This window comes from Wyeomyia smithii, chromosome 2 (assembly GCF_029784165.1).
Source record: "Wyeomyia smithii strain HCP4-BCI-WySm-NY-G18 chromosome 2, ASM2978416v1, whole genome shotgun sequence".
Taxonomy (NCBI): domain Eukaryota; kingdom Metazoa; phylum Arthropoda; class Insecta; order Diptera; family Culicidae; genus Wyeomyia; species Wyeomyia smithii.
Genome location: NC_073695.1, coordinates 109,466,330 through 109,491,532, shown reverse-complemented (window position 1 = coordinate 109,491,532; position 25,203 = coordinate 109,466,330). Strand labels below are relative to the sequence as shown.

The 25,203-nt window shown below is 38.3% G+C and overlaps 2 protein-coding genes across 7 annotated transcripts in view; both read right to left on the bottom strand.

The window, feature by feature from the left end:
• Positions 1 to 558: 558 nt before the first annotated feature.
• LOC129721781 (zinc finger protein 391-like) lies at positions 559 to 3,686 on the bottom strand. 5 transcript variants are annotated; one of them, XR_008727490.1, is made up of 8 exons: positions 3,436 to 3,686; positions 2,590 to 3,379; positions 2,114 to 2,226; positions 1,525 to 2,059; positions 1,181 to 1,415; positions 1,085 to 1,113; positions 901 to 1,023; positions 559 to 822 (listed from the first exon to the last, which is right to left on the bottom strand). XR_008727490.1 is itself a non-coding variant. In XM_055674722.1 (7 exons), the coding sequence occupies exons 1-6, from the start codon at positions 3,507 to 3,509 to the stop codon at positions 944 to 946; spliced, it is 1,917 nt and encodes a 638-aa protein (XP_055530697.1). In that variant the 5' UTR covers positions 3,510 to 3,685; the 3' UTR covers positions 563 to 822; positions 901 to 943. The 5 variants fall into 5 exon arrangements, 4 of the variants coding, with proteins under 4 accessions (XP_055530697.1, XP_055530698.1, XP_055530699.1 ...); XM_055674722.1 differs by having other exon boundaries at positions 563 to 822; positions 901 to 1,113; positions 3,436 to 3,685; XM_055674723.1 differs by having other exon boundaries at positions 563 to 822; positions 912 to 1,113; positions 3,436 to 3,685.
• Positions 3,687 to 19,954: 16,268 nt separating this feature from the next.
• The window catches only part of LOC129725074 (protein artichoke-like), a 43,290-nt gene continuing 38,041 nt past the window's right edge, over positions 19,955 to 25,203 (bottom strand). For both annotated transcript variants that reach the window (XM_055680480.1, XM_055680481.1), the window contains one exon: positions 19,955 to 21,926. In XM_055680480.1, the coding sequence (XP_055536455.1) occupies positions 20,099 to 21,926 (1,828 nt within the window). In that variant the 3' untranslated portion in view covers positions 19,955 to 20,098. The remainder of the gene's footprint in view (positions 21,927 to 25,203) is intronic.

Sequence of the window (25,203 nt, the reverse complement as noted above, 5' to 3'; positions counted from 1 at the left end):
CTACAAAATATGTACGAGAGTGCATGGCATGGCATGATTGTTTTCTGTGGCGGTGGAGCCAGGTTCCAGTGTTACGTCTTTTAGTCTGTGGGGGTACTACAATTCAGATTGAAAGAGGAGTACGTGGTGGGGACCCTGAGAATAAACTCATGCTAAAGTCCTTTGACAACCAAATGGCCCACGACCACCCGTTCACCAGAGCGGACTCTGTAACCTTGCGACTACGGAGCTCCCCTGGAACCTTCACGGCCCCTAAAACCCCTATGTACAAAGTTTCACGCCGATCGGTTCAGTAGTTTTCAAGCCTATATGAATCAGACAGACAGACAGAGTTGCATTTTCATATTTTTAGATTGATACATACAACGAGTTGCACCTGTGCGTCTGATACATACATGACCTTTTTGTCCATTCTTTTTAGAAACATGCAGTTCCTTTATTATGGCTTTACTTCAGAATAAAGTAAAACACTTTCTGAACAACGCAAAAATCACTTTCTATAGAATTGTTCGGTGTTTGCTTTAAATTCTAGAACTTCAAAATTGACATTATAGAAGATTTATGCATTCAATATTTAGACCAATTTTCATATGTGTGAATGTGACCGCTGTTCTTTTACTGATTTGTCGATAAGCCCATGCACATCATCAAGGTTCAGTTTTATTGTAGGGCAACGGCATCTTGCAGAATGTCGCGATAAGATCGCAATTTTTTTCCACTCTCAAATTGACCGCTAGACAGGAACTTGGGTGCTTTGTCCAATTTACCGCGAGGAAGGAAGTTTGTTATCTTTTTGAATTCTTCCAATAAGCGAGAATCCAGCTGCAAACAAGCGCAATTAGCAGTATACAGTTCACTCTTTATGACGCATAAATTAAAAGAAAGATTTGTGAAACGAACGTTTTCATTACCATACCAATACCATAAGTGTTGGTGTTATGCTTCAAAGTGTATCGTCTGGCTCGGTAGGATTTATAATTTGTATGGAATATTGAACCATTTTGATGTCGTCTGTACAGTTTTCTACTACCATATTTAACGGATCATCACAGGTCTTGAGAACAAAACTTTCAGAGTTACTCACGATATTCCGTTGGACTGGTTGAAGTAACACTAGAGAGATTCATATAGTGTTATTAAGTAGCTGTTTCGACAATTCTCAAATGAATGCTATGCTTACGCGATTCTCCACGATGATTGTGCTTTATGTGCGATGCCAGAGCACTATTCGATGCAAAAGATTTTGGACAGTCTCGACAGTGGAATGGGCGCTCCTTAGTGTGCTTGCGAATATGTACTTGCAGTGTCGAGGGGCGATCGAAAACTTTATTGCAATACTCACAAACACAAGTTTTGCGCGCAATATTACCCACTTGAACGTTGTGTCGTTTGTATAAATGCACTTCAAGATTGACCTAAGGTTAGCAATTTGGAATTAGATTTTAGTTGTTGAATGTAAAAAAAAACAAGGGCTCTACTCTAAGAGACTTCTCACTCAGTGAACAGGACCCTAAATTATATTACCTTCTGCGTGAAGGATCTTTCACATTGGTCACATTCGAAAGGTTTTTCCTGAGTATGAACCCGTATGTGTTTATCCAGCAAGCTTTTGTAGAGGAATCGTTTGGGACATTGTGAGCAAACAAACACTTTCGGATGCATTTTTCGTTTATGCTTCCGTAGCAATCGTTCGCTTCGAAAAATTCTAATACACACTGCACATATGTAACCACCATCTTCACTCTTTAGCAAACTGTCTTCATTTGGTGCAATCAGCTCGGCGTTTTCATTTTGAGCAATCATGTCGATACACTCCTGCAGTGTTAGCTCGTCTTTATGATGTGACTTCAGGTGATCGTAGTAGTTTGTCACTTCCGCGAACCGTTCGGTACACAACTGGCACGGGTGCGGAAGTTTCCTCCAGTGTGATTTTATGTGAATCTTAAGCTCGCTCATGCGAGTGCATTTTTTGCTACACACTGGACAGGTAAACTTTTTGATTGATTCCTCTCCGGTGTGCCGGCGCACATGAATAGTGAGATTTATCTTTTGCGAGAAACTAGAAAAAAAAAACCCTAATGTTAGGAACAACATGTTAAAATCAATATTTTACCCTTTGCCACAGATGTTGCATATGTGCGGCTTTTGACCGGTATGAACAAGAACATGTTTTTTCAAGCCGCTTTCATAGGGGAAACCTTTTCCACAAGACTGGCAAAAATGTTTCTGCAAATACAAATTGATATGTACACCTATATGATGTTTGTGTATAAATTTCTATAAGATATCTGTCGACCGTTGCATAGTAGTTTTAATATCTTACATGGGCAAAAACAAAACTATATTTTGTTGATAAACATTTGCCTACTTGTGTGTGTATATTGAACTTAATACGGTTTGTAAAACCAAATCAGTTAAAAAACGTTCTAAATCATGTTAATTAAATCATTGTGAAAAAACCTATGTGTTTGAAAAATTGACGTGGAATATTCTTGATTTATGGTGCCGTGCAACAAAAGAATATGTAAATATACAATTTAGCGTAGTTTCCGGAATAAGACAAAGTTCGAAGTAAATTATCTTACTCACATCAACTCGTGCGCCTCTTTTTCGTGACGTTTGTTGTAAATCAGCTTCTTCTAGCATTTCTACCGTACCGTATATCGACATGTCCGTATCAGGATTCTGCTGGCTCAACTTTTTGTCTTCAATTACTTCAATAAGTGAAGCTGTTGCTCCATCATCAGTATTTGAATCTTCTTTAAATATTACGTAATCCATGTCAGACTCAATGTGGGTAGGATCGCTTATTTCAAACTCCGGAGCAATATCGCTGGCTAGTTCAATCTTACTGTCAGGTTTTGATTCTGACACTGGATCAACGTTGTTTACGGATGCTGGAGATTTGCTCGCGAACCGATCTTCGCACTCAATCAAATCATCTGCATATTCATCTTCGGATTGTAGAAAAAAATATTTGCCATCAGCGTACTCGATACCAATAGATTTTGTGGGTTGGCCCAGTTCACTGACTGACAGATTTTCGGGTAACAAATCTTCCGGTGTATCAGACAGGTGACTCTCTGCTATATCCGAATATAACATCAAATGGCTTTCATCCTCTACAAGGTCACTTGCATCCAAATCGGATTTGATAATCATATCTGACTCTAGATTCGTTTCTACCAGTGGAAAAATAGATGGAATAGCCGTCGGAAGAAGGAACCGGTAACCGTGCACCGGATGCTTATCAAAGGCTTCTTCACTGAAGTGACAGCTGCAAAGCTTTGTATTCTCGTTAATGTTTCCATCCAGCAGTGAACTGTAGGCGGTGAGAATGTTTAGCCACTCTTGGAACAAATTTGGTTGCTGTGGAAAGCTAGAAGAAAACGGGAGTGTTTGGAAGGAATTTAAAAATATGCTTATTTGCCTTACCTCACAAAGAAGACAGACGTAGAATTGACGACGTTCTCGTCAGTATCACAACCAGCGATACAGCAATGCATCATAATTTTTTTTTTCAAACAAGTTTTTTTCTGTATATTAAAAAAACTAAGCTGACTTATGAAATTATTTTAAAACCGTTTTTATTGTTGTTATCAAATATGTTACTTGAATTCATAAACTGACATGTTTACGCTGTTTATATCTTTCTTCTTTACATATGGGCGATACTCGAATCGATATTTTCATTTTTTTCATTGTCACCCGTATCTCCCGTATCAACACTCAGGTCGAATACTGGAAAATGGAAATTTTGTTCGAAACATAGCTGGCGCTGATTAAATGGTCATGAACTGGGAGAAAGGGGAGAAAGGCGCCAGCTCTATGACAATTCAATTTTGTTTTCGTCTACTTCGTTGTTTTTGTGCAAAAAATTTATTTCACAATCGTTTCAATCAAGTCAGCGTGCGCATCTGTTACTCCTTTTAATGATGATATTATTGAAAAACATGTTCAAACCTGAGATGATTGTCATATCGGTTGAATATCGGAATATATATAGTTTGCTTGTCTTTCAGTCACGCGCACGGCAAACGAAAGTTACTCAAAATGGTTTTTCCCAAGCAAACTCTGAATCTGAGGTACACCAAAGTTTGTTATTTTTTTATAGTGTAGCAACGCAAACACTCCTTTTCTGACTACTAGTTACCTTTGCTTTTAGTCCTCCCCTCGTCCCCTCTCGCCTGGTGTGAAGCCAGTCGTAAGGAAATCAAAGCTAACTGCGTCCTAACTAATATTCGGCACACGTGTATAGGTTCTGATGCAGGTGCATCGACAAAAACCGCCAAAAACGTAATTATAGGTGGAAGGCAATTTTGTGATGTAAGAAAGACATAGTATCAAAGATATCAAGCATGTAAATAAAATCTAAAGCCTAGCCAAACCACTGTCAGTTGATTATGAACGTTACTTTATAGTTACATGTCCAATAAGTTCTGTAATGTCATGGCATTGCCATCAAAATTAGGTTGTCAAGTGATGGAATAAGGCAATATGTAATTCATTGAGGATAGACTATGAAAAAGTCAAGAACATGATGGGGATTATAAATCTTTTGCTCGAGAAAATGAGCAGTTTGGTTTTTTTGAGGGTGTAGCAATTTTTATATGCATTGAAATTGTAATTATTAAAAAAAATAATTACGACCGAACGTTAAAAACGTTAATAACGAACATTCATAAAAAATTTAAGAAAACCGGCATAGCTATTTTATGCAAAACAGCACCATGTCGAGTTTCAAGTTTAGTTTATGGCGCGTGACAAGCCGCACTTGAAATCTATCCAAATTTTTCTCTCAAAGCTCTAACAAAATTTACAAAAATGTTTTCAAGAAGTTTTATTTAAAGATAGAGCAATATTTTTTTTCCATGTTTTCAAAAATAGGAAAGACATTTAACCTACACAAGACATGCTGCACATATTGTACCCCAAATTATTTTTTTCAGTATACTACGATGTTCAAAATGTGAGAAAGGGATAATTATTTTGCTGATACGTGAAAATTTTAGCTGTTTCAAAAAAATTTAGATTATAAGATAACTTTGATTCAAGTTCAACAATTATACTAGAAAATTTCAACGATGAAATTATTAAGTAAGGTTAGAGAACAGATTGATCTTCAATATGCAATACAGTTTGTGCTAATTGTGTATATAGTTGATGAGTAATAAGAGTTTGAAGTACATTTTTTGAGGTAAAAACTGATTTCTCTCCACCAGGATCCACCGGGTTAAGTTTGAATTTAGTTTAGTTAGTTTAGTTTGTATACAACATATGTAACATCAAACAATTGAGAAAATCAACTATTATTCAAGTTATGAAATTAAAAAAAATTAAATCGTTAGAAAACAATTTTTTTAAAATAATCAAAGAATGGAGAAAAAGTCTTTAGATATTGGAGTAAACAGCTAGGCAGTGGATCCGTATCAGAAGCGAGATGCAGATTCGTTTTCGAGTAAGCAATCAATCCAATCCACGCGTTTTCATGATCTACTTAACGAAGGATTTATCGCAGTTTAGATAACCAATTGAGTTTTAAACCACCTGCATCCAATTGTCGATAGTGTCATAGTTACATCTTGAATTTCAACTCGATATTTTAAAAAAATAATTCATCATGTTAGATTGAATACCAACTTTTAATAGTTGCATTTGAAAGTGGCTAGCCACTACGGGCTAACTAGTTACAATATATTTTTGTTGTAGCGAAAGTAGATTCATGGATTCAGTTTCCGTCCGTGCAATTAAGAATTAGTAGTTCTGATAATATTCGGTTGGAAACGGACAGATGCATTAAAGGTATACAATGCATGGTTACAAGCGCAAAATAATAACCAATCCAGTCGATGTATCGCTTCTGCGCAATGCTTCTTCTTTTGTAAAATAAATGTTAGGAATTCAAAACAATTTTAATTTGACAGGCATGGTGACAGGCATCAGCAAAGTTTTATTGTTTTTGGGTGGTTGAGGCAAGTGCTTTTAAGGTAAAAATAAAAATTAAAGCAAATTGTTTTAGATATCAACTGTGCCGTCATTGCCTAGTGAGATCCCCAAGTATAGATGACAGTTCTACAAGGTATGCTATTCACGTCGATGCATTAGTATTAGTGATCGTTATGAACTTTTTCCAATTTTGTATGAAATTTGAAATGATTTTGCATTTTAAACTAAACTTATAAAACATACTTTCCTGAAAAGTTATAGAAATGATGTTGAAACATGTTTTATTTGTGGGGAATACATAAACATGCTGCGGTTTAGGTAAAATATGCTGTTTTTCATCAATTTGCCGGTAACCTTTTTGCACTTTTCGTTTTTTTCTTGTACTCTAATAGTGCTTCTAAACAGAGCAGCTTATGTTTCATACAGTAACAAAAGTCATTAGCTATGACAATGACTAAGATTATGCTCCAACTATTAGAAATATAGCATTTTTATATATTTTATTTCGGCATATTGCCGCAATTTTTCACACTAAATCTAAATTAATATCAATCTCTAGTGTGTTTCAACTGGAGATTCACTCTCCAACCAAAAAAATCAGATATAAAACAACATAAAACGAGAAATTTCCAAAAATGTTCTGAATTCCATACAAAACGCGAAATTTTTCATAACGAGATTTGTTTGTGTGCGTGGATAGACAAAAATGTAGCATACCTTGTAGAACTGTCATCATACTTGGGTGAGATCCCACCCATGATGTATAGATACATGGTGTAACGGTATGTCAAAACGCATAGTCAGCCATGTTGAAAAAACAGTTGACATGGCATCGAATTGTTTATAAACAATAATTAATAACGCAACTGCAGTAGATAAAGTAACACCACACACTTAACTGCATAATGTTTTCTCGGTAAAGTAAAATACCGAACTACTTGAAAACATTTTCGTTTATTGTTGTTCCGTAACAAAATTACTGAGAAATCGGAAACCGAATGTGTTTACCGGAATACCGCCAATTTGATTGCCGAAAAAATCTGTAAAACAGCAAATTTCCGAGTTCAGTAAACTAGAATACCGAATCTCGGAAGCTTGACATCATTTAACCGAGATTTCGTTGAACCAAAAAAGCACTTACCGAGATTCCGAAAAACAGAACTGTCAAGATAACGAAAACTTCACTATCAGTTTTGTTCGTGTTTCGGTTTGGATGTAAAAGGAACAGGTTTCGCGGTTAATCATCATTCCGGAGAAACCTGTATTATTCAGATTAACCTAAAATGTTGAGTAAGTATACAATATTATGTCTCAGATCTTGTTTGTGTTTATTGCAAACATAATACTAAAAGAAAACAATTAATTCTTTCCTTACTCAATTTTGTAGGTTAATGACTCGCTTCGCAGGATGGAAGTTGCAGTGATGGATGTGGTTTTATTTCCAGGAAGCAACACAACTCTCCTGTTTCTACCAATGCTGTAATAAGTTGAATAATTTGACATAATAATTAATAAAATTATATGGATAATTTATCGTTTTCATCATTTCCTGGATTTATCTGAGAAATCGCAAAATGCGTACTTCAGTAATTTTTACCGAAATTTTCGTAATAATTCGACAGTTGAAATTTCCGAGTCCCGGTGAAATATTACCGAGAATCTCGTTGAAGTTTGACAAGTTGTCAATTGTTGATTTTACAGAATCTCGGTATTTTGATGTATTACCGAGATTTTTACCGAGATCTCAGCTGTTGAAATCTCGGTAATTCATTTTACCGTACTCGGTGATATTATCTAAGTGTGCAGCTTTGTTCTGCTTGCGCTTACCGGAACAAATCACGGGGGTGATCAACCGGCCCATTTCAGTTCAAAGAAGGATACTGTACCGGAAAAAAATAATTTTGATATCTACGACGGTTCAGAAGCACATTTTCACCCTGCCGGTGTTTACGAAATCATATCAAATAACGTAGGGAGCAGCACGTAATTACAAATCAAAACTTGCAGCATTTAATCCAGATTTCTGGAGCCGCATTTTTTCCTCCAACATCTTCAGAGCTGTTCCAAAACACTTTATCTAATTTCCGAAACATTTCAGTCCATGGTTGAGCGGCTGTTTTGCTTCTGGTTCCGATCAACTAGATTCAAGGTATAATATGGACGGCTGTTCTAGTGGTAGATTCTGTAGAATGCAATTTTAGTTATCGTTATCAGATTTGAATACAGATTTTATTTTGTGCAAATAAAAACCGTACCAAAAATAGCAAATATTTGCTTCGTCTAATACCTGCTTTAGCGACGTCTCGTCTCCATCCCTCCAGTGCAAAAAAGCTACCTCACCGCGCACCTAGTTTTTGATCAAACCGTTACACCATGTATCTATACATCATGATCCCACCTATATGAGTTTTATATCTATACTGTGGGTGTCATAATTATTATTATTCTTACTTTAAGCTCATTTCAATTTATACATCATGTGAGGGGATGGTTTGGATACATGTTTGGTGGAAATTTCGAAAAAGCAATTAAAACTGTAATTCTAATCTGATTGAATTAGGTGTCATCCACAATTCACATGCGGACTATTTTGATACTTTTAAAATAATAAGGCCAAAAAATGCCTCCGCATGCCCGAATAGTTCATGGCCTACTATTCAGTGATGAAAAAATGCTTTTTACAATCAACTAAGACTTAGAAACTAAGAGAATTAGCGTCCGTGTGGCGGCACCTTTAGAGTAACTAATATGATTCGTACTAATAAATCTGAAGGTTATTCCACTGGAGCTCTAGACATAGAAAAGGCATTTGACAGTGTATGGCTTAAAGGTTAAAATGTCCAACTCTCGTTTTCCTATTTACATCTGCAAAAATGATACAAAGTTACTTGACTGACTGAACACTCTTCAGGTTAACTGTTTAAATGGTAAATCTGATAGATTGTCTGTTAGAGCTGGTGTACTTCAAGGAAGTATCCTGGGCCCAGTCTTACACAGGGTGTTAGGGAGCTCACCTAAAATCCTTCAAGGGGTGATAGAGGACCTTATTTGATGAAAAAATCCTTCTGCGCATATGGCCAAAATCTAACTCTCATGTGGCCACTTTTTCAGTTCTCAGTTATGTTTGCATTTAACAAGGTCTAGCACAAAAAGTATGATAGTTAGCTGAATTTTGTTGTTTTTGTTGGAAAGTTGAGAAAATTTCGTAATCAATAGAGTTTTAAAAACGTCGAACTAGAGAGAATAAGAAGAACGTAAGAAGAACTTAAGAAGGAACAAATGTAAAATCAAATGTTTTTTGATTGAGTATCTAACTCCGGAGTGATTCGCGATTAGGACTCAACTAACAAAATGTAAACAAATCGTTTTATTACACCACTGGTTTCGAAAAGACTTACTAAATTCATGGCAAGAATCTTTCTTTTGTATAAATCGATAAAATTACTTTAAATCAAGTTTTTAGTGATGGGCGACAAAAAAGTTTACCCAAAACAAAAGATACTTTGGAAATGGCCCTTTTCATTGTTTTGAATCAACGGGATTATTTGTGAAATATTTCGTAAACAGGCGACAGTAAAGGGCGGATCAGTATTGCCACTAAGTTTTGAATAAAATCTGACAAAACGAAAATAAAAGGTCTGGCAAAAATCTGTCACTCATATTTTTGGATAAAATTCCTGGCAGAATTGAAAGTGATGACCTTTTTTTTTGCTCTCGCCGGGTGTTGGTAGGTAAAGGCCAGGCACGGCCCATCTCGCAGTAATGACCTTTTTTCGAGGCGATGCGGATGAAATCTGGCAAATATCTGACTCATTTACAAATATCTGGCAGATTCTGAGGTTTATCTATTTGTCTGGCGCGCAAACAGAAATCTGGCAAAATCCAGATTTATCTGGCACAATGGCAACGCTGGGGCGAATCAACATTATGTTTTCAAAATACAGGCGCATTTCGGTTTATTCGCGTTGAAAGAGATTTCGAAGGCTGTTCGCACCTACGTGAACTCTCGTATGTAATTGTCAAAATGTGCGTGATGACAAAAGCAAGAATATTTCCTTCTTTCTTTTTCGAACGCAGAAACCAAACAAATATCAGCAACACCGTCAACGCCATTTGAAGGGCGCAACTGAGGGAAAAATAAAAACAAGGCGAAATAAAGATGGGCGCATTTCGTTGTCAGAACGCTTCATGACGAAATAGAGGTGGGCGAATCTCGTTGTCAGAATGCTTTAAGGCTTATTTGATAAGGGTTAGAAGAAAAGCGTAGATTTTATCCACCAATGTACAAATTCAATGTAGTATTGTTAGGAAACTATAAGACAGGTTTATTTTATGTCGATTTTTGGTATTGGTCATGGGCGCAACTAAGGAAAATTTCTAGGGGGGGGGGATAGTTTTCATGTATGTAATTCAAAAAAACAGAAAAAGGAGTTTTAATATGCTTATTTAATAACGCTTAAAATAGTGTCGTAACAGCAGAAAAAATCACTTCGAGATAGAATCTCCGAAGATGTACTGAATATCTTGAACACAGCGCCAACGCCAACCTCTTTCAGCAACACTGATTTGATATTGAGGAGAGCCAGGTTTGGTAAATGGCTGGGCAGTGCTTTTTAACAGCGCACCCGTACTAGCTGGAATAAAATAGACCCCAGTGTGGTTCAAGGCATAATGCCCTATTCCTACCTCCACGTGTTACCGACTGTGATACGAGCAACCAAGGGAAAACCGGTGAACCGGTGGGAACTTCGTCGTATGCTGACAGGAAAGGGGTAGTTGTTCTCCTTAGAGAGCAGCTTGTCTGAACCCCACAGGGGCTAGGGGCGGCTCAAACAGCGACTGACCCGGACCGAACGGCTGAACTATGGAATGCGGTGTCTCGCCAGCTACACCTATGGCGGCAGCCCCGTCGCGAGACTAGGCATCGCAGCCCTAGTAAGCAGCAATAAACATACTACGAAGAATCAAGAATTCAAAACGAACCGGAACAATAGGCAATGACCCAGCCAACGAAATAAGGACGACGATTGGAAGCTCGGTACATGTAACAGTAGATCGCTCAACGCCCGGATGTCGACTGGATTCTGCTGGATCAGCTAGAATCCCACCACTTCGACATCGTTGCGCTCCAGGAGCTTTGCCTGAAAGGAGAGAAGGTACGGTGGATTTGTTACCGCAAGGCACAGTACCACCAAAGCCGTGGCACAACCAATGAGCTCATTAGCGGTTTTATAGTGCTGTGCAGGATGCAGATTCGTGTGATGAATGGCAGGCAATTAGCGACAGGTTATGTTTGTTGAGAATGAAAGGCTGGTTCTACAACTACACTATTCCCAATGTGCACTGCCCTCACGAAGGAAGACCTGATGCAGAGAAAGAAACGTTCTACGCACAGCTGGAGAAACTTTACGATAGCTGCTCGCGTAGGGACATCAAGATCGTCATTGGAGACATGAACGGAAGGAAAGACTTATATAAGCCGGTGATCGGCCCGCACAGCCTGTACACCGTGACGAACGACAACGGCCAGCTATGCACCAGCTTCGCAGCTTCCCACGGGCTGGCAGTCTAAAGTCCCTTCTTTCCTCGACCAACGTACAGCAAAACAATTGACCACGTTCTCATCGACGGCCCGTTCTTCTCAGACATTACATACGTACGCACCAATCACAGTGCTGATCGGACATGACTTCTTCAATACCAAAAACTACAAAGCCCTGATATAACCGGTAGTCCTCTACGGAAGTCCTCTTGGTGTTTTCGAACGGAAGGTGCTTTGAACTATCTACGGTGGAGTACAAACGGACGACGGATAACGGCGACAGCGCATGAACCATTAGCTACAAGCGCTGCTTGGAGAGAACCCCATTGCGCACCTGGCGAAAGACAACAGCAGCAAACCCTACCGGCACCAGAAAGTAAGTGGCGCAGGAACTGGTGAAACACAGCCCAAAACCGAGTAAAATGGCGACAACTTCTTGATACAGCACGAGACAGCTCTTGTCTGACTGGTAAGATGAGTAAGAGAGCTAGGTTTGAGAAACGATCCTGGGTGCAGAACTAGTTCTTAGCCAATGAATGACGATATCTCAATTTGTGTTGATTATGATGCTCTGATAAATAGTATGAAATGTTTTATACTTAATACAATCATTCTCTGGAAAATTCTAGGGGGGGCTAAACACTTTCTAGAGGGGGCTGAAGACCCCCCTAGCCCCCCGTAGTTGCGCCCATGGTATTGGTGTTAATGTTAGTCACTTCCTTTGAAATTACGATTTGAAAATGTACTTGCAAATTTTCAAACTGATATCCCCCAATGTTTATCTTTTGCCAGTTGCGCCCTTATCGCAAATCACTCCGGAATTTCACTTTAAAAGCTAAAAGTTGCGCTTTTATTTACTGTTGTGAGGTTCACAAATATCTGCCCCACTGTGTTTACGTAGACGCGTCGTTGATAGAAGGCGCAGCTTATTGCTTTTGAAGTGAAATAACAGCTAAACTAAAAGACTTAGATACTTGGTGTCAAAGAACAACTTGTAGAGTAGATTTCAGTGTTTAATTTAGTCAAGAACAAAATCCATGTTTATCACACATTTCATAGACAAAATTTCAGTTAAGTTTTCAAAAAACATTTGTTTTCACATTTGTTCCTATTTGAGTGGTTCTTATTCTCTTTAACATGACGTTTTTGAAACATTATTGACTACGAAATTTTCTCAGCTTTCCAATGAAATATACAGAATTGAGCTAGCAATCATACTTTTTGTGCTAGGCCTTGTTAAAGGCAAACAAAACCGAATACTGAAAAAAGTGAATAGCTCTGCAGTAGTTAAATTTTGGCCATATGCGTAGAAGGATTTTTTTCACCAAATAGGGTCCTCTACCACCCCTTAAAGGATTTGAAGTCGGCTTCCTAACAGCCTCCCTAATTGAATTACATTAGCTAATTGCTGACAAATTGCAAACTTTTCATAACACTTATCAATTATCAAGCCGTGTCAAATAAAATAATTGATTAAAAATAATTGCAAAAATTTCATTCTTGACTTGGTGGCAATAATAAGATATAAGTTAGGAAAAAGGCCTCGTGATCATTTTGTTAAAATGGAATGGAAACTCTGTTGAAGTGAAGTCTGTGATATAATCATTGATTTTGCAAACTAATATTCCCATAAATAAAACACTTACCTTTACCTTACAATCAAACCCCATTCACAACAATAAAACCAGATCCCCTTGACAATACCAAGTTTTTCCTTTTGAGATCATTCAGCAATGGAAAAATGGGGGCAACTCTCTCTTGTTATAAATTTGGGGGCAATAGGGTGGGACAAAAAATAATTGTTTGCTCCCATGCACTTTTCGTGTTCCTTATGGGTCCCATAACAACTGTGTAACTTTTCAGATCGATCGGTGAATCGCCCGATTTGCGCCCGATTTTTAAAGCTTCCATACGATTTTATATGGAAAAATCAACTTTTTCAATACTTATTGTCTAGAGATGTCAAGTTGGCTCTTAAAAAATATCAATACATGATATTTGTAGGAAATTTTCCTAGGAAAAACTCATCTGAAGACCGTAAGGCGCTACGATGCTTGTACAAACAGCTATTCACCCCAAACTGATTGAATGTCTGACGGATGGGTCACCATTCATACGTTTTCGTTAAGTTGCTACCGGTACAACGAGTTTTATCGTCGCAGCTAAATTTTCGATTTTTATCAGTTATATATCTTGTTTTATGCTATAATATAAGTGCTTCCAGTTTTGTTATTATTTTGCTATTGGACGTTGTAAAAGCTGGATAAAATTCTCGCTTTCCTGTGAAATTAAGACGTTTTTTAGTTATTGTGCATAGTGTTTGCAGTGCCAAAGCACTATCAACTTGCCGCCAAAACATTCGTTAAGTCGTTTGTCATTGCTTGCCACTGCGAACTGTGTAAACGAATAACCTATAAAGCGAAATGGAACGTAAACATTGCGGCGAGTGCAAGCAAGAAATTAATGATCTCGAGCCAATGCGCTGTGGTTTCTGCGAAGCCTTTTTGCATATTAGCCAGAACTGTTGTGGAATAAACTCCCGCGGATTGAAGGAAGCTTTTGCTCAAGGGAAACTTCTACTTTTATGCACTATATGCAGAAGGGAAATGAACGGCCGCAGCATTCGCTGTTATATTACCGACACTCAACAAACAACGGGTATGCCTCCTGAGTCGTCAATTCCGACTGACTTACCGATGCAAGTCCAGCAGCTTTCCAACGTTGTTGAGGCGTTAAGTAAAAAAAGCGACAATTTCAGTTGTATGCCATCCTATTCCGTTTGGCCTACACTTGCTACACCAGTTGGGCCTAAACGCAGTATAAAACGCCGCCGGATTGATGATAATCTAATAGTACAAGCGCAGCCTGAATGTGGTGAAACAGCCTGCAAAATACGCTAGATAATCTGACCGGTTGGGCCAGTTGTCTTGGAATTGAACTCTCGCTCGAAAAAACGGAGATGGTGGTCATTTCAAAAGAGAGACCACCACCCCGTTTGGAGCTAGTTCTGTCCGGAAGACCAATCACTCAGTCACCTAGCTTTAAATATCTCGGAGTATGGTATTTGCGGTGCACATGGGAAAAACACGTCAACTACCTGAAGCAAAGATGCCAACCAAGAATCAATTTTCTTCGGATGGTAACAGGAACATCATGGGGAGCTCATCCAGAGGATTTGATACGACTCTACCGAACCACGATTCTGCCCGTAATAGAATACGGCAGCATATGCTTCAGAGGTGTCGCAGCTTCACACATGCTGAAGCTAGAGAGGATACAATACCGTTGTTTGCGTATCGCTCTAGGCTGCATGCAGTCGACACATACCATGTCCCTAGAGGTCATAGCTGGAATACTATCACTCAAAGAGAGGCTGTTTGAGTTGGATTTTCGTTTCCTCATTAGATCGGAAATAGCAAATCCAATGCTTATTGCGAACTATGAGAAATGTTTGGAAGTTGTTCAGAAACCCTGTATGTCAGTATACCAGCGGTTCATGTCCATCGAGATAAACCCTTCTGTTGTTGCTCCATCCCGTGAGATTTCAACATCGCTAGACAATCGTTCTGTTGCATTTGATTCGACGATGAAACAAGAAATCCATGGAATTCCCGAACACCTTAAACCAGCAGTTGTGCCATCAATATTTTCGGCAAAGTTCGGCCACCTTCCAGAACAGAATTCCTTTTTCACGGATGGATCTGTAATGAATGAACATTCCGGATATGGCATTTTCAACACGGATCATCGCATATCCCGCAAACTGGCACAACCTTGCTCCATATACGTAGCTGAATCAGCTGCCATACACAATTCACTGCGAATTATCGAGCTCAAGACACCAGGTAATTACTTCATCTCTTCGGACAGCCTCAGTTCTATCGAAGCTCTCCGATCGATAAAACCGGTCAAGCACCCGTCCTATTTCCTTCCGGAAATTAGACGGATATTAAAAGTGCTGGTCGATCGGTCTTTCATTATCTGCTTTGTGTGGGTCCCCTCTCATTGTTTAATCCCAGGCAATGAAGAAGCTGATTTATTAGCAAAAAGGGGTGCCATAGAAGGAGATATATTCGAAAGACCGATCACCTATACCGAGTATTTGTATTTGCCCCGACAACTGGCTCTGGCAAACTGGCAGGAAAAATGGGATTCTGGCGATTGGGGCGATGGATACATTCCATCTCGCCCAAAGTGTCTACGAAATCATGGTTTAAAGGCCTCGATTTAACTCGGGATTTTATACGAGTTATTCCACGCCTAATGTCAAACCATTACATTGCAAATGCCGACCTCTATCGAATAGGAATAGTCGATAGCAACCTTTGTGAATGTGGAGGGTACGAAGATAACCAACACGTAGTCTTCGTATGCCCTAAATACCACAGAGCAAGGAAAAAACTTTTCGATTCCCTCCGGGAACGGAATGCACCATTTGCAACGCAAGTTCGGGATGCACTTGCCAGCCATGATATTAGTTTTCTCACCCATGTTTACCAATTTATTAAAGATATAAATTATCGTATCTAAATCCTCTTTTTTTCTCTGTTTCTCTCTGTCCCTCTTTCTATATGTAGATCTTGACGATAATACTAATCTATGTTTTCTCTCTGTATTTTTCTATCTTAGGCTATGATTTCCAATCGACAAGGACTCATCATCCGCGATTTATTACATAGTTATATAGATAGATCGTTTATCATACAAAAAGATATAGATAGATGCATGCTTGTCTTTTCTCCTCAGTAAACCTCTAGAGTGCAGGAGAACATCTTGCACTGCGGAGACAACTGCCGTCTCACTAAAGAGCAAATCAATACGTTCAAGCTAGAAGAGAGCGACAAACGATTTTTTCTATTGAGCTACCTGAACGCACTGCGGTGAAATCTGAAATCTCCCTCTTGCGAGACAATGAACTATGGTGTACTTTCTCACACGTGTGGACTTCACGCACAATAATTACACTGCAGAGCTATCTGCGGTGCGTTTCACAGTTTGGTTTCTTGAGAATGGCAGAATAAAAGAGATTGGGAGAAAAAAATAGACTGCGTTGCTCGTGCCGCTCGTGCCGTTCGATCTTACTCTGGTGGAATTCGTTCGTAGCTTCACGAGGACTACATTTTTCCCGGTAGGTTTTTTTTTCACCTTCCGGACTACTCGCCAGTGGACACTGTTGTGCACTTCTGCGTTTTCTCTGTAGAGTGATTCACCCCTCTTGTTTCTATCAGATGTGAGGTGAGCTGGAAGTGTGCTTGTCTCTCTGTAAGCTGGTTGAGACACTTTGGAGTGAGAAAGAAGCAGTGTGGTGAAACCATTTGCTACACGCAGGCACATACTGGAAGGGAAGTGCGCGGTGAAGTTTTTCTCCTCTCCTTCCACATACTGAGGAGACTGACATGCATGGATAGATGTGCATTAGTTTTAAGTTAAAATAATTTTGTATTTTTAAATTGTATTTTTAAAGAGAAAAGATGAGAGGGTTTTTATGCCTGTTTGAGGAGGAGCAGTCGGGATACAGGCTCTACTCAAGCTGGCTTTTCCCTACTCCAAAAAGACATTCGGCCCCATTATGCTTCGCGGTTGGGCCTAAACAAATATTAGAGTCATAAAAAAAACCAACCGCGCATTATTTGGACTGATGCATACAGCACGCTTGCAGTTCACATATTAGTAGTGCTAGCGCAGCACTTATTGACGGCATGGATTTTTTTAATTTACTACAAGCCAACCTACAACAGAATCATCTCGGTCGTGTGCTTGATCTGGTTTTTGTTCTGCGGATCAGCAATTGGCTATTGATGTTTCTGTTACCCCGCTACTTCTCGTTGATCTCCATCACCCGCCTTTAACTATCTCCATGGCAACTGCAAATAATAGTGGTTAAGTGCGAATTTGCCGATAGCCAAAAAACCGTTGTCCCCCCGTGGTCCAACCCTCGCCTTCGGGAATTGAAGCGAGAACGTAATTCGTGGCAGCGCAAATATCGTCGCAGGAAGACTGAATTTTCCAAACATAATTTTAAACGATCGAATGATGCGTATCGTCAACTAAATGCAGGGCTGTATAAATCCTATGTTATGCGAGTCCAAATTGACCTACGTAGGAATCCCAAACGTTTTTGGAGCTTCGTGAATTCGAAACGAAAACAGTCTGCCATTCCCTCGAGTGTTCTTCTTGACGAAACTGAGTCCAAATCTACTATGGAATCATGAGATGTTTGTAAAATTTTTCGCTTCCGTTTTCGCCGATGATGTTGCTTCCGATCCAGAAGCTGATATCGCTTCAGTAGACGTTCCTGCCGATTTGGTGGATCTATGTACATTCGAAATTACACCCGATATGATATTAGTCGCTAGTGAAAAATTGAAGCGATCGTGCTGCCCTGGTCCAGATGGTATACCTGCTACAGTTTTTGCCCGCTGTGCTTCAGCTCTTGTGGAACCCCTGTGCCGCATTTTTAATAGATCGTTTGAGCAAGCTAAATTTCCGGCGATATTAAAGCAGTCGTATATGTTTCCTGTTTTCAAAAATGGAGACCGTAAGAACGTAAAGAATTATCGTGGAATTACGAGCCTTTCTGCTGCATCGAAGCTTTTTGAGATAATTGTAAACAACTTTATTCTTGAACGGACAAAGTGCTATATTTCGGATCAACATGGTTTTATGCCCGGCCGATTCGTTTGTACAAATCTGCTGGAATTCACGCCAACCTGCATCTCTCACATGGAGCAAAAGGTGCAAGTTGATGTTATATACACTGGTTTGAAAGCAGCATTTGATCGTATTGACCACAAGATACTTTTGCGATAACTTGAACGGCTTGGAGCTTCTCGAAAACTAACGGAATGGCTCAGTTCTTATTCGTGCGATAAAACTCTTCGTGTGCAGATTGACTCCAGTTTTTCGTCACAGTTCACCAATGTTTCCGGTGTTCCTCAGGGCAGCAATTTGGGAGCTCTGTTGTTCATTTTCTTCTTCAACGACATCGTCTTGCTACTTGGAGCCGGCTGCAAATTAGTGTATGCTGATGATTTAAAATTATACTTAGTAGTTCAAACTGTTGATGACTGCAACCGTTTAGAAGCACTGTTGGATACGTTTGTTGATTGGTGTCGAAGAAATAGGCTTGTTTTTAGTGTTTCTAAATGTCAAGTTGTGACCTTTCACCGAAAAAGAAGTCCAATAGTTTTCAGTTACCGAATCGATGGGCATGTCCTTAAGAGAGTAGACCAAGTCAATGACCTTGGTGTCCTACTTGATACTAAGCTTACCTTCAATCAGCATCGCTCGGCTGTTATCTCGAAAGCTGCACGTCAACTTGGATTCATCACAAAAATTGCTCGAGATTTCAAGAATCCTCACTGCCTTAAAACACTTTATTGCTCGTTAGTACGGCCTCTGATCGAGAATGTTTCTATTATTTGGTGCCCTCATCAGCTAGTGTGGAATTTACGCCTCGAACGTGTGCAGAAAAAATTTCTACGATTTGCGCTAAGAGATCTACCTTGGCGGGATCCCGTAAATCTTCCGCCATATCCCGATCGCTGTCGTCTACTCGGCCTAGAAACTTTAGAACGACGAAGAAAAATACATCAGGCTTTATTTATCGCCAAGATAATTAACAACGAAATCGACTCTTCAAGATCGCTGTCTTTATTGAACTTTCGAGCTTCACAACGAACTCTACGCTCTATTGGATTGCTGCAACGAAACTTCCATCGTACTACGTTTGGGTGCAATGAACCTTTGACTGCCTGTATTCGCACCTTCTCTGTTGTGGAAAATTTATTCGAGTTTGGAGAACCATCATTGAACGAAGATCAAATAATACCTTGCTTTTATAATTTTGACCGCTCAATATTCAATAAGACTTTTGTCAGTTAAATTAAATCAAATAAATAAATAAATATTGGCCGCGCGTCATGCGTTGAACTGTTTGAAGCTCGATTTTGTAAAGTGACCAGAATGACAAGGTAAACTTAATGCTTACCTAATGTTTTGAATGTATCTTGAAGCATTTTTTCTCAGCTTTCCAATGGTGATGTCAAATTTAAAATCGGTGGTTGTAAACTTGCTCAAAAACACGTTTTTCTGATGAAATCCAAGATGGCGGCGAGATCCAAAATGGCGGCCAATTTTTTCTATTTCAAATGAAAGCTCTATCATTCCTCTTCAAAACGATATGTTGGTTGCAGGGGGTTCAATGTGAAATTCAAGAGAAATAAATCAATAAAGAGATCAAGAATTGCTCAAAAATCAGTTTTTGTAAAACCGTTTAACCTATTCGTGACCGAAGGGTCCAGCAATAGGAACTAACCAAAGTGGTTTTCTCATTTTTTTCCTACTTTCAATCATTTAGACACAAAAGTATCCTTTTTTAAAGACCTCATGTCACCAGTGGGACGGTTTCAGCGAGAATTGCTCATATAGGGAGTGGTTCTTTGAGGTTGAAACGTAAAATTTCCATTCATCGAATGTTTATCATATATTTGACATTTTATTGTACAAATTTTTACTTTTTATCAGCAAATATGTACCTTATATTGTGTTAAAAAATATAATTACGGTTGCGGTTTGTTTTGAGTGTTAGATCGTTGCTACCACTGCTATTCATGATACTCGTCCGGTTGAACCGTGGACGCTTTGGGCATTGCGATTTGCGTCTCTCTCCAGTTTGTCTTTTCTTGTTTTCGTTTCCTTCTCTGTTGTTTTAAGACTTGTCAGATCTTCTTTTAGTTTAATGATTTGCGAGTCCAAGTTTTCTTTCTCTTCTTTCTTAAGCTTCAACTCTTCCGTCGTTGTAGCAGTTTCCTGTCTGTGTGATTCTACCGAGCCTGCATTGAAAGTTTCCCTCCTTTTAACGAACTGCAGCACTCTGCTAAGCTTTTCTTGGTTGCTTATCAAACCTTCCCTGATCACCGCATAGAAATGTCTTTGGCGCTCGATTTCTTCTGCTAGTTGCTTTTGCCTTGAAGTCAACTCTTTTTGCCGTTGTTTCGATGTTTCTGCTTCTCGTTTGACCTCTTCGTACCTGTTGCTAATATTGTTCAACTCATTGATGAGATTTTTGTTAGAACTATCTCCAGCAGCTGTTTCAGACAGAAGTTTATCAGTATTCAATAGTCTTAAGTCGCGGGTTGCTTCTGAACGACAAATTTGTGAGTGTTGCCGTTTGGTGAACTTTTCCTGCCATAAAGCTGCTTCGGAAACTTCAATCAAGCGCTCAATGAATGCCTTTGAGTAATGTTTACAACAAATGCCGTTGGAAGCGATGAAATTTTTCTCACAACTATCTTGATGATCCAAAATAGTCGGTCTTGATTGTAATTCTAGAATTTTGCAATTCCACTTATTATTTGCAGCACCTAGCTTTTGCAAGCTTTTGAACGATTTGAAGTTAAAATCAACAAGTTGATTATTTTCAAGATGCAATTCTTCAGCATTGATTCTCATGGCAGGACCGTAACTAAGATGATTATAGGAAAGGTCCAACGTACGTAAATTTAAAACTGAATTCCCACCGCTTCCATCGATTTCGAACAAATAATTGTGTGCTAAACTTAAATATTCTAGTTGATGCATTTTTCCAATAACATTGAATTTGAAGCTTTGTAGCAGATTGTGTGACAGATCTATTTTTCTAAGGTTGTTGCAGTTCATGAGAAATACTTCGTTTTCGATTTTGTTCGATTGCAGGTCGATTTCCTCCGCGAGGCAGTGCTCAGTTTCAACTGTTTCAATTGAATTATTTTTTGCAAGAAGTGTTCTCACATATCGCGGAACATAGAGCGAGCTGAGGTGGTTGTGGTTTACATTTACCACTGAAAGATGCTGATTATCGTTGAGCTGCTGCAAATTGAAATAGTTTAGTTCGTTACGAGACAAATCAAGGTGGATTAGTTGTGGAGTGCCATAGAAATGATCATCTCTGATTGTACGTATGAGGTTTCCGCTCGCCATAATTTGTTTCAGTTTGTTATGATACAAGTTTTCTGGCAATTCCGTTATTCGATTTGAATTTATGTTATACGCTTCTAGAATTCGTGCTGTGTTAAGAATTTTGGGTGGTAACGATTCAATATTATTCTCCGATAAATCGAGGTATTTTAGATTGGTGGTTGTAAAGAAAGTATCACTGGAAATCGCTGTAAGCAAATTTTTTCCCATATATAGCTCAAGCAAATTAGCTGCGTTTTGAAATGCATTTGGTTCAACAGCTTTGATGTGTAGTTCTTCGATATTCAGTAGCTCCATGCTTGGAAAGGCGTCTATTAGTGATTTTGGTAGGTATTCCAGGGTAGAGTTGTGAAAAGTCAAACGTCTTCTATCACTGGACTCAGGACCAAAACTTTTACGCTGCCCTTGTCTTAGTATGACATCCTTAAATTGACAGTCGTAATTTTCAGTCTCAATAGAACAAACATGGTCAAATTTTTTTCTGAAATGATAAAAATTACAAAACATGAATTGAAGAATAGTTGGAACAGCGGTTGAGGAATGGTAAATACCACTTAATGTTGTGAGAAAATTATTGCGGCCCAAAATTTTGGTGATTGGGTATTTTATCAGTTTTCGGCAGTTTTGACTGGTAATTTGGTTTAATTTGCTGCTACCCCAATAATCAGTTACCCTTCGTAATGTCATCTTTGTCTTACTTTCCTGTTCTTCGTCTCATTACTTTTACTAGGAAAAATTACGGAGAGGTAAGGCGAGATTTTGACAGTTATTGTAAAATTTTTGGGTTATCGGTTAGTATTTGCCTGGAGAGTGTTGAACAGGGGCGGACGAAGACTGATTTGAGCTGCAGGCGAAAACTTTGTTTGGCGCCCCCTTTGTTTTTTCGATTACAGTCAGGTTTTTTTACGTGGGGGATACGTACCTCGTAAAAACACGTGTAAAAAACCGCGTTAATTCGATAATCCGCGTGAAAAACCGCATTACCCTCTCCGACCGAGCCCACACAATTGTGTAGGTAAAAAAATACGGATAACAAAACCTAGAGATCAAGATCGCGCCAAATGACCTATAGTCGAATATCGACCATTTTTGATTTGAATGAAACTTTGCACACGTATTTGGCTTAGCAAACTGAGCATTTTTCACAGAAGGAGAGATTTTTTACACCCATGAGTTATATTCTTAAAGGGCGTATGCCTTTTGGCATAGGTTTTATTCGAAGCATTGTAGCCCAGAAACCGTTGGTTGTATAGAAAAACTGTCTGAGAATGAGTTGTAGGGAATTAAAAACGCACCATAAAAAAATATACACTGTACAAAAAAAATTTTTTTGACCGAAAAAAAATTAAAAATAAACATTAAATTTCAATTAAAAAATAAGAGTTGAATTTTTCAAATTTTTTTTTTAAACTTGACGTTAATACGCAATTTTTAAAAAAAGTCCAGGTGGAGAAAAGAAAAATAATTTTTTTATGGTAGATTAATTTTTTTATAAAAATTCTAATTTACACAGTTTTCTAAATATTTGTATTCTGATTCTTAAAGATGCAGAGAGTCATTTTGAATCAAAAAGCTCTTGGTAGTAAACTTTCTAAAGGCATCGGTTTTCGAGTTATTTTAAATTTAAGCTCGAAAAATTATTAATATTTCGGAAAATACACGTTTTTCTTAATTTGTCCATGGTTCTCCAGCAAAAACCATACGTTCATAGGAATGCTTGATCAAAAATATACAATTCATTCTTTGACAACAAAACGATTGGATAAATAACTCAAGCGCTAAACCTTAGCCTACACGTTCCCCCTTGCCGAATGTTTTAAAAAAAATATGTTTGACGTGCAACACTACTTACTTGTTTACTAATAATAACTGTTTGTAAAGTACGCAACCAATAACTACTGGGTTACCTATAATATCTGTTTTCATATATAAATACGATTGCACTACTCCAGATGGTTAGTAACAGTTTGCATTTTGTGAAGATGAATAAATTGAAAATGAAATACACCAAGTCCAAATGCTGTAAACCCTTTTCTGATCATCGGTGCTCATCAAGCTTACGCAAATTAAACGAAAACGTTATTGCAAAATTTAAAATATTGAACAGCCAAGCTCATTTTAATTAGTGCTGGGACTAACCGGATTAAAATATCCGGATATCCGACCTCGGATATCCGACAAGTATCCAAAATTCGGATCAACCGGATATCCGGATATTATCCGACAGGATATCCGGATTTTCGGATAGTCGGATATCCTGATATTGTATCCAAACATAGTTTGAAGAGAATTATGTAAGTAATTACTTACGAGAGGATGGGGGATTGTGAAAAAAACCATTTTTCGCGTTACATTTCATTAGAACGGGCCTAAAAGACAGAAAAAAAATCCGGATATCCGGATAGTATATCCGGATATCCGACTATTCGATTGTCCGTATCCGGATATCCGGACATCCGAATAATATTCGTTTACACATCCGTGATCCGAGCTTCGGATAACCGGATCACGAATATATCCGGTTATAAGTCCCAGCACTAATTTTAATACGTCTTTATCAATTTGTGATTCGTGTAGTTATTGGAATGATAGTCAAGCCACCATTCATCGTTTAGTGTTTACTATTCAGAATCTGGAACACTTAAGAATATCAGCTTCATCATTATATAGGAAGTACTCCATCATGATATAGTTGCGGTTCAGGTGTTCATTGCCAAATTAATGAGTTTTTTGAAAACAACAATAGAGTTGAAAAAAGCGATAATAATGTCTGATGGAGCTGCCTCACAATATAAAACCTAAATTAATCCACCTAGCGGTCAGATTCAGCCTTTCTCATTCAAACTTATTATTTGTAAAAATAGATTTACATGAATGCTTAAATCCAAAAAGGTATATTCACTCTTAGGGCTCTAAAATTTTGATGTTGCAATTAATGTATAAAATATGAAATTGGACGTAATGTTAGTACTTCAGAAATAGCGAAATATAAGAAATGACTCTTAATTTCGAACAATTTAATCAACGAGCGATACCGGGAACGTTTGAATAGTACGATACCACATTTAAATCATGTTAAGGCCATATATATATATATTGATCAAAGCAGCTATAGTGTTGAATAGTCTTTGAATTTCTTTTCTTTACAAAACTTTTGAACAGTATATCAAATTTTTAAGAAGTTTGTTATTTGTAAGTTTGAGAGATGACTCGTTTGTATGACACTAGTTATGTTCAAATAAGTCATGTAATACTTGAGATAATAGACTTTCGTTGTTTTACAAATTGAAACATGACGGTTGCTTAAGTTTGATTTCAATCAAATGAGAAGGGAACGTATGGGGGGGCCAAACTTTGAAACCACGTGTTCAATCATAATTCATCGATTAACCCTTAACTATCCCGTTCCTTCGATAGCAATATTGTTCAAATCTGTTGTGTAGTTTTAAAAATAATGAAATTTAGTGATTTTCACATTTCGATACATTACAGACGAAGTTACATTCCGATTGCAGCAAAATTCAATAGGATGTTATGAGGCAGCTAGACCTTTCATTTGATACTAATTCTGGGGAAATCGGGTCAACCATCTCTAAGAAAAGTGAGTGAGCCCAAGTAGTCATCAGAATATGTTTCTTTTCATAGCTGGATTTCACATTTTTAAACATAACAGGAAAAGTAATAATCCGTTCGCAAAAAAAAAAATCATGAGGGTCTTATGGAGCAACAAGACTTTCCATATGACACTGATTTTATGT

Bases quoted from the DNA above. Each gene is read 5' to 3' on its own strand.
- LOC129721781 (XM_055674722.1), bottom strand. From the start codon at position 3,509: ATGATGCATTGCTGTATCGCTGGTTGTGATACTGACGAGAACGTCGTC. The intron at 2,227-2,589 runs GTGAGTAAGATA...TTGTATTTGCAG, and splicing joins AAAGAGGCGCACGAGTTGAT to AAACATTTTTGCCAGTCTTG. The intron at 1,416-1,524 runs GTAATATAATTT...TGCTAACCTTAG, and splicing joins AAAGATCCTTCACGCAGAAG to GTCAATCTTGAAGTGCATTT.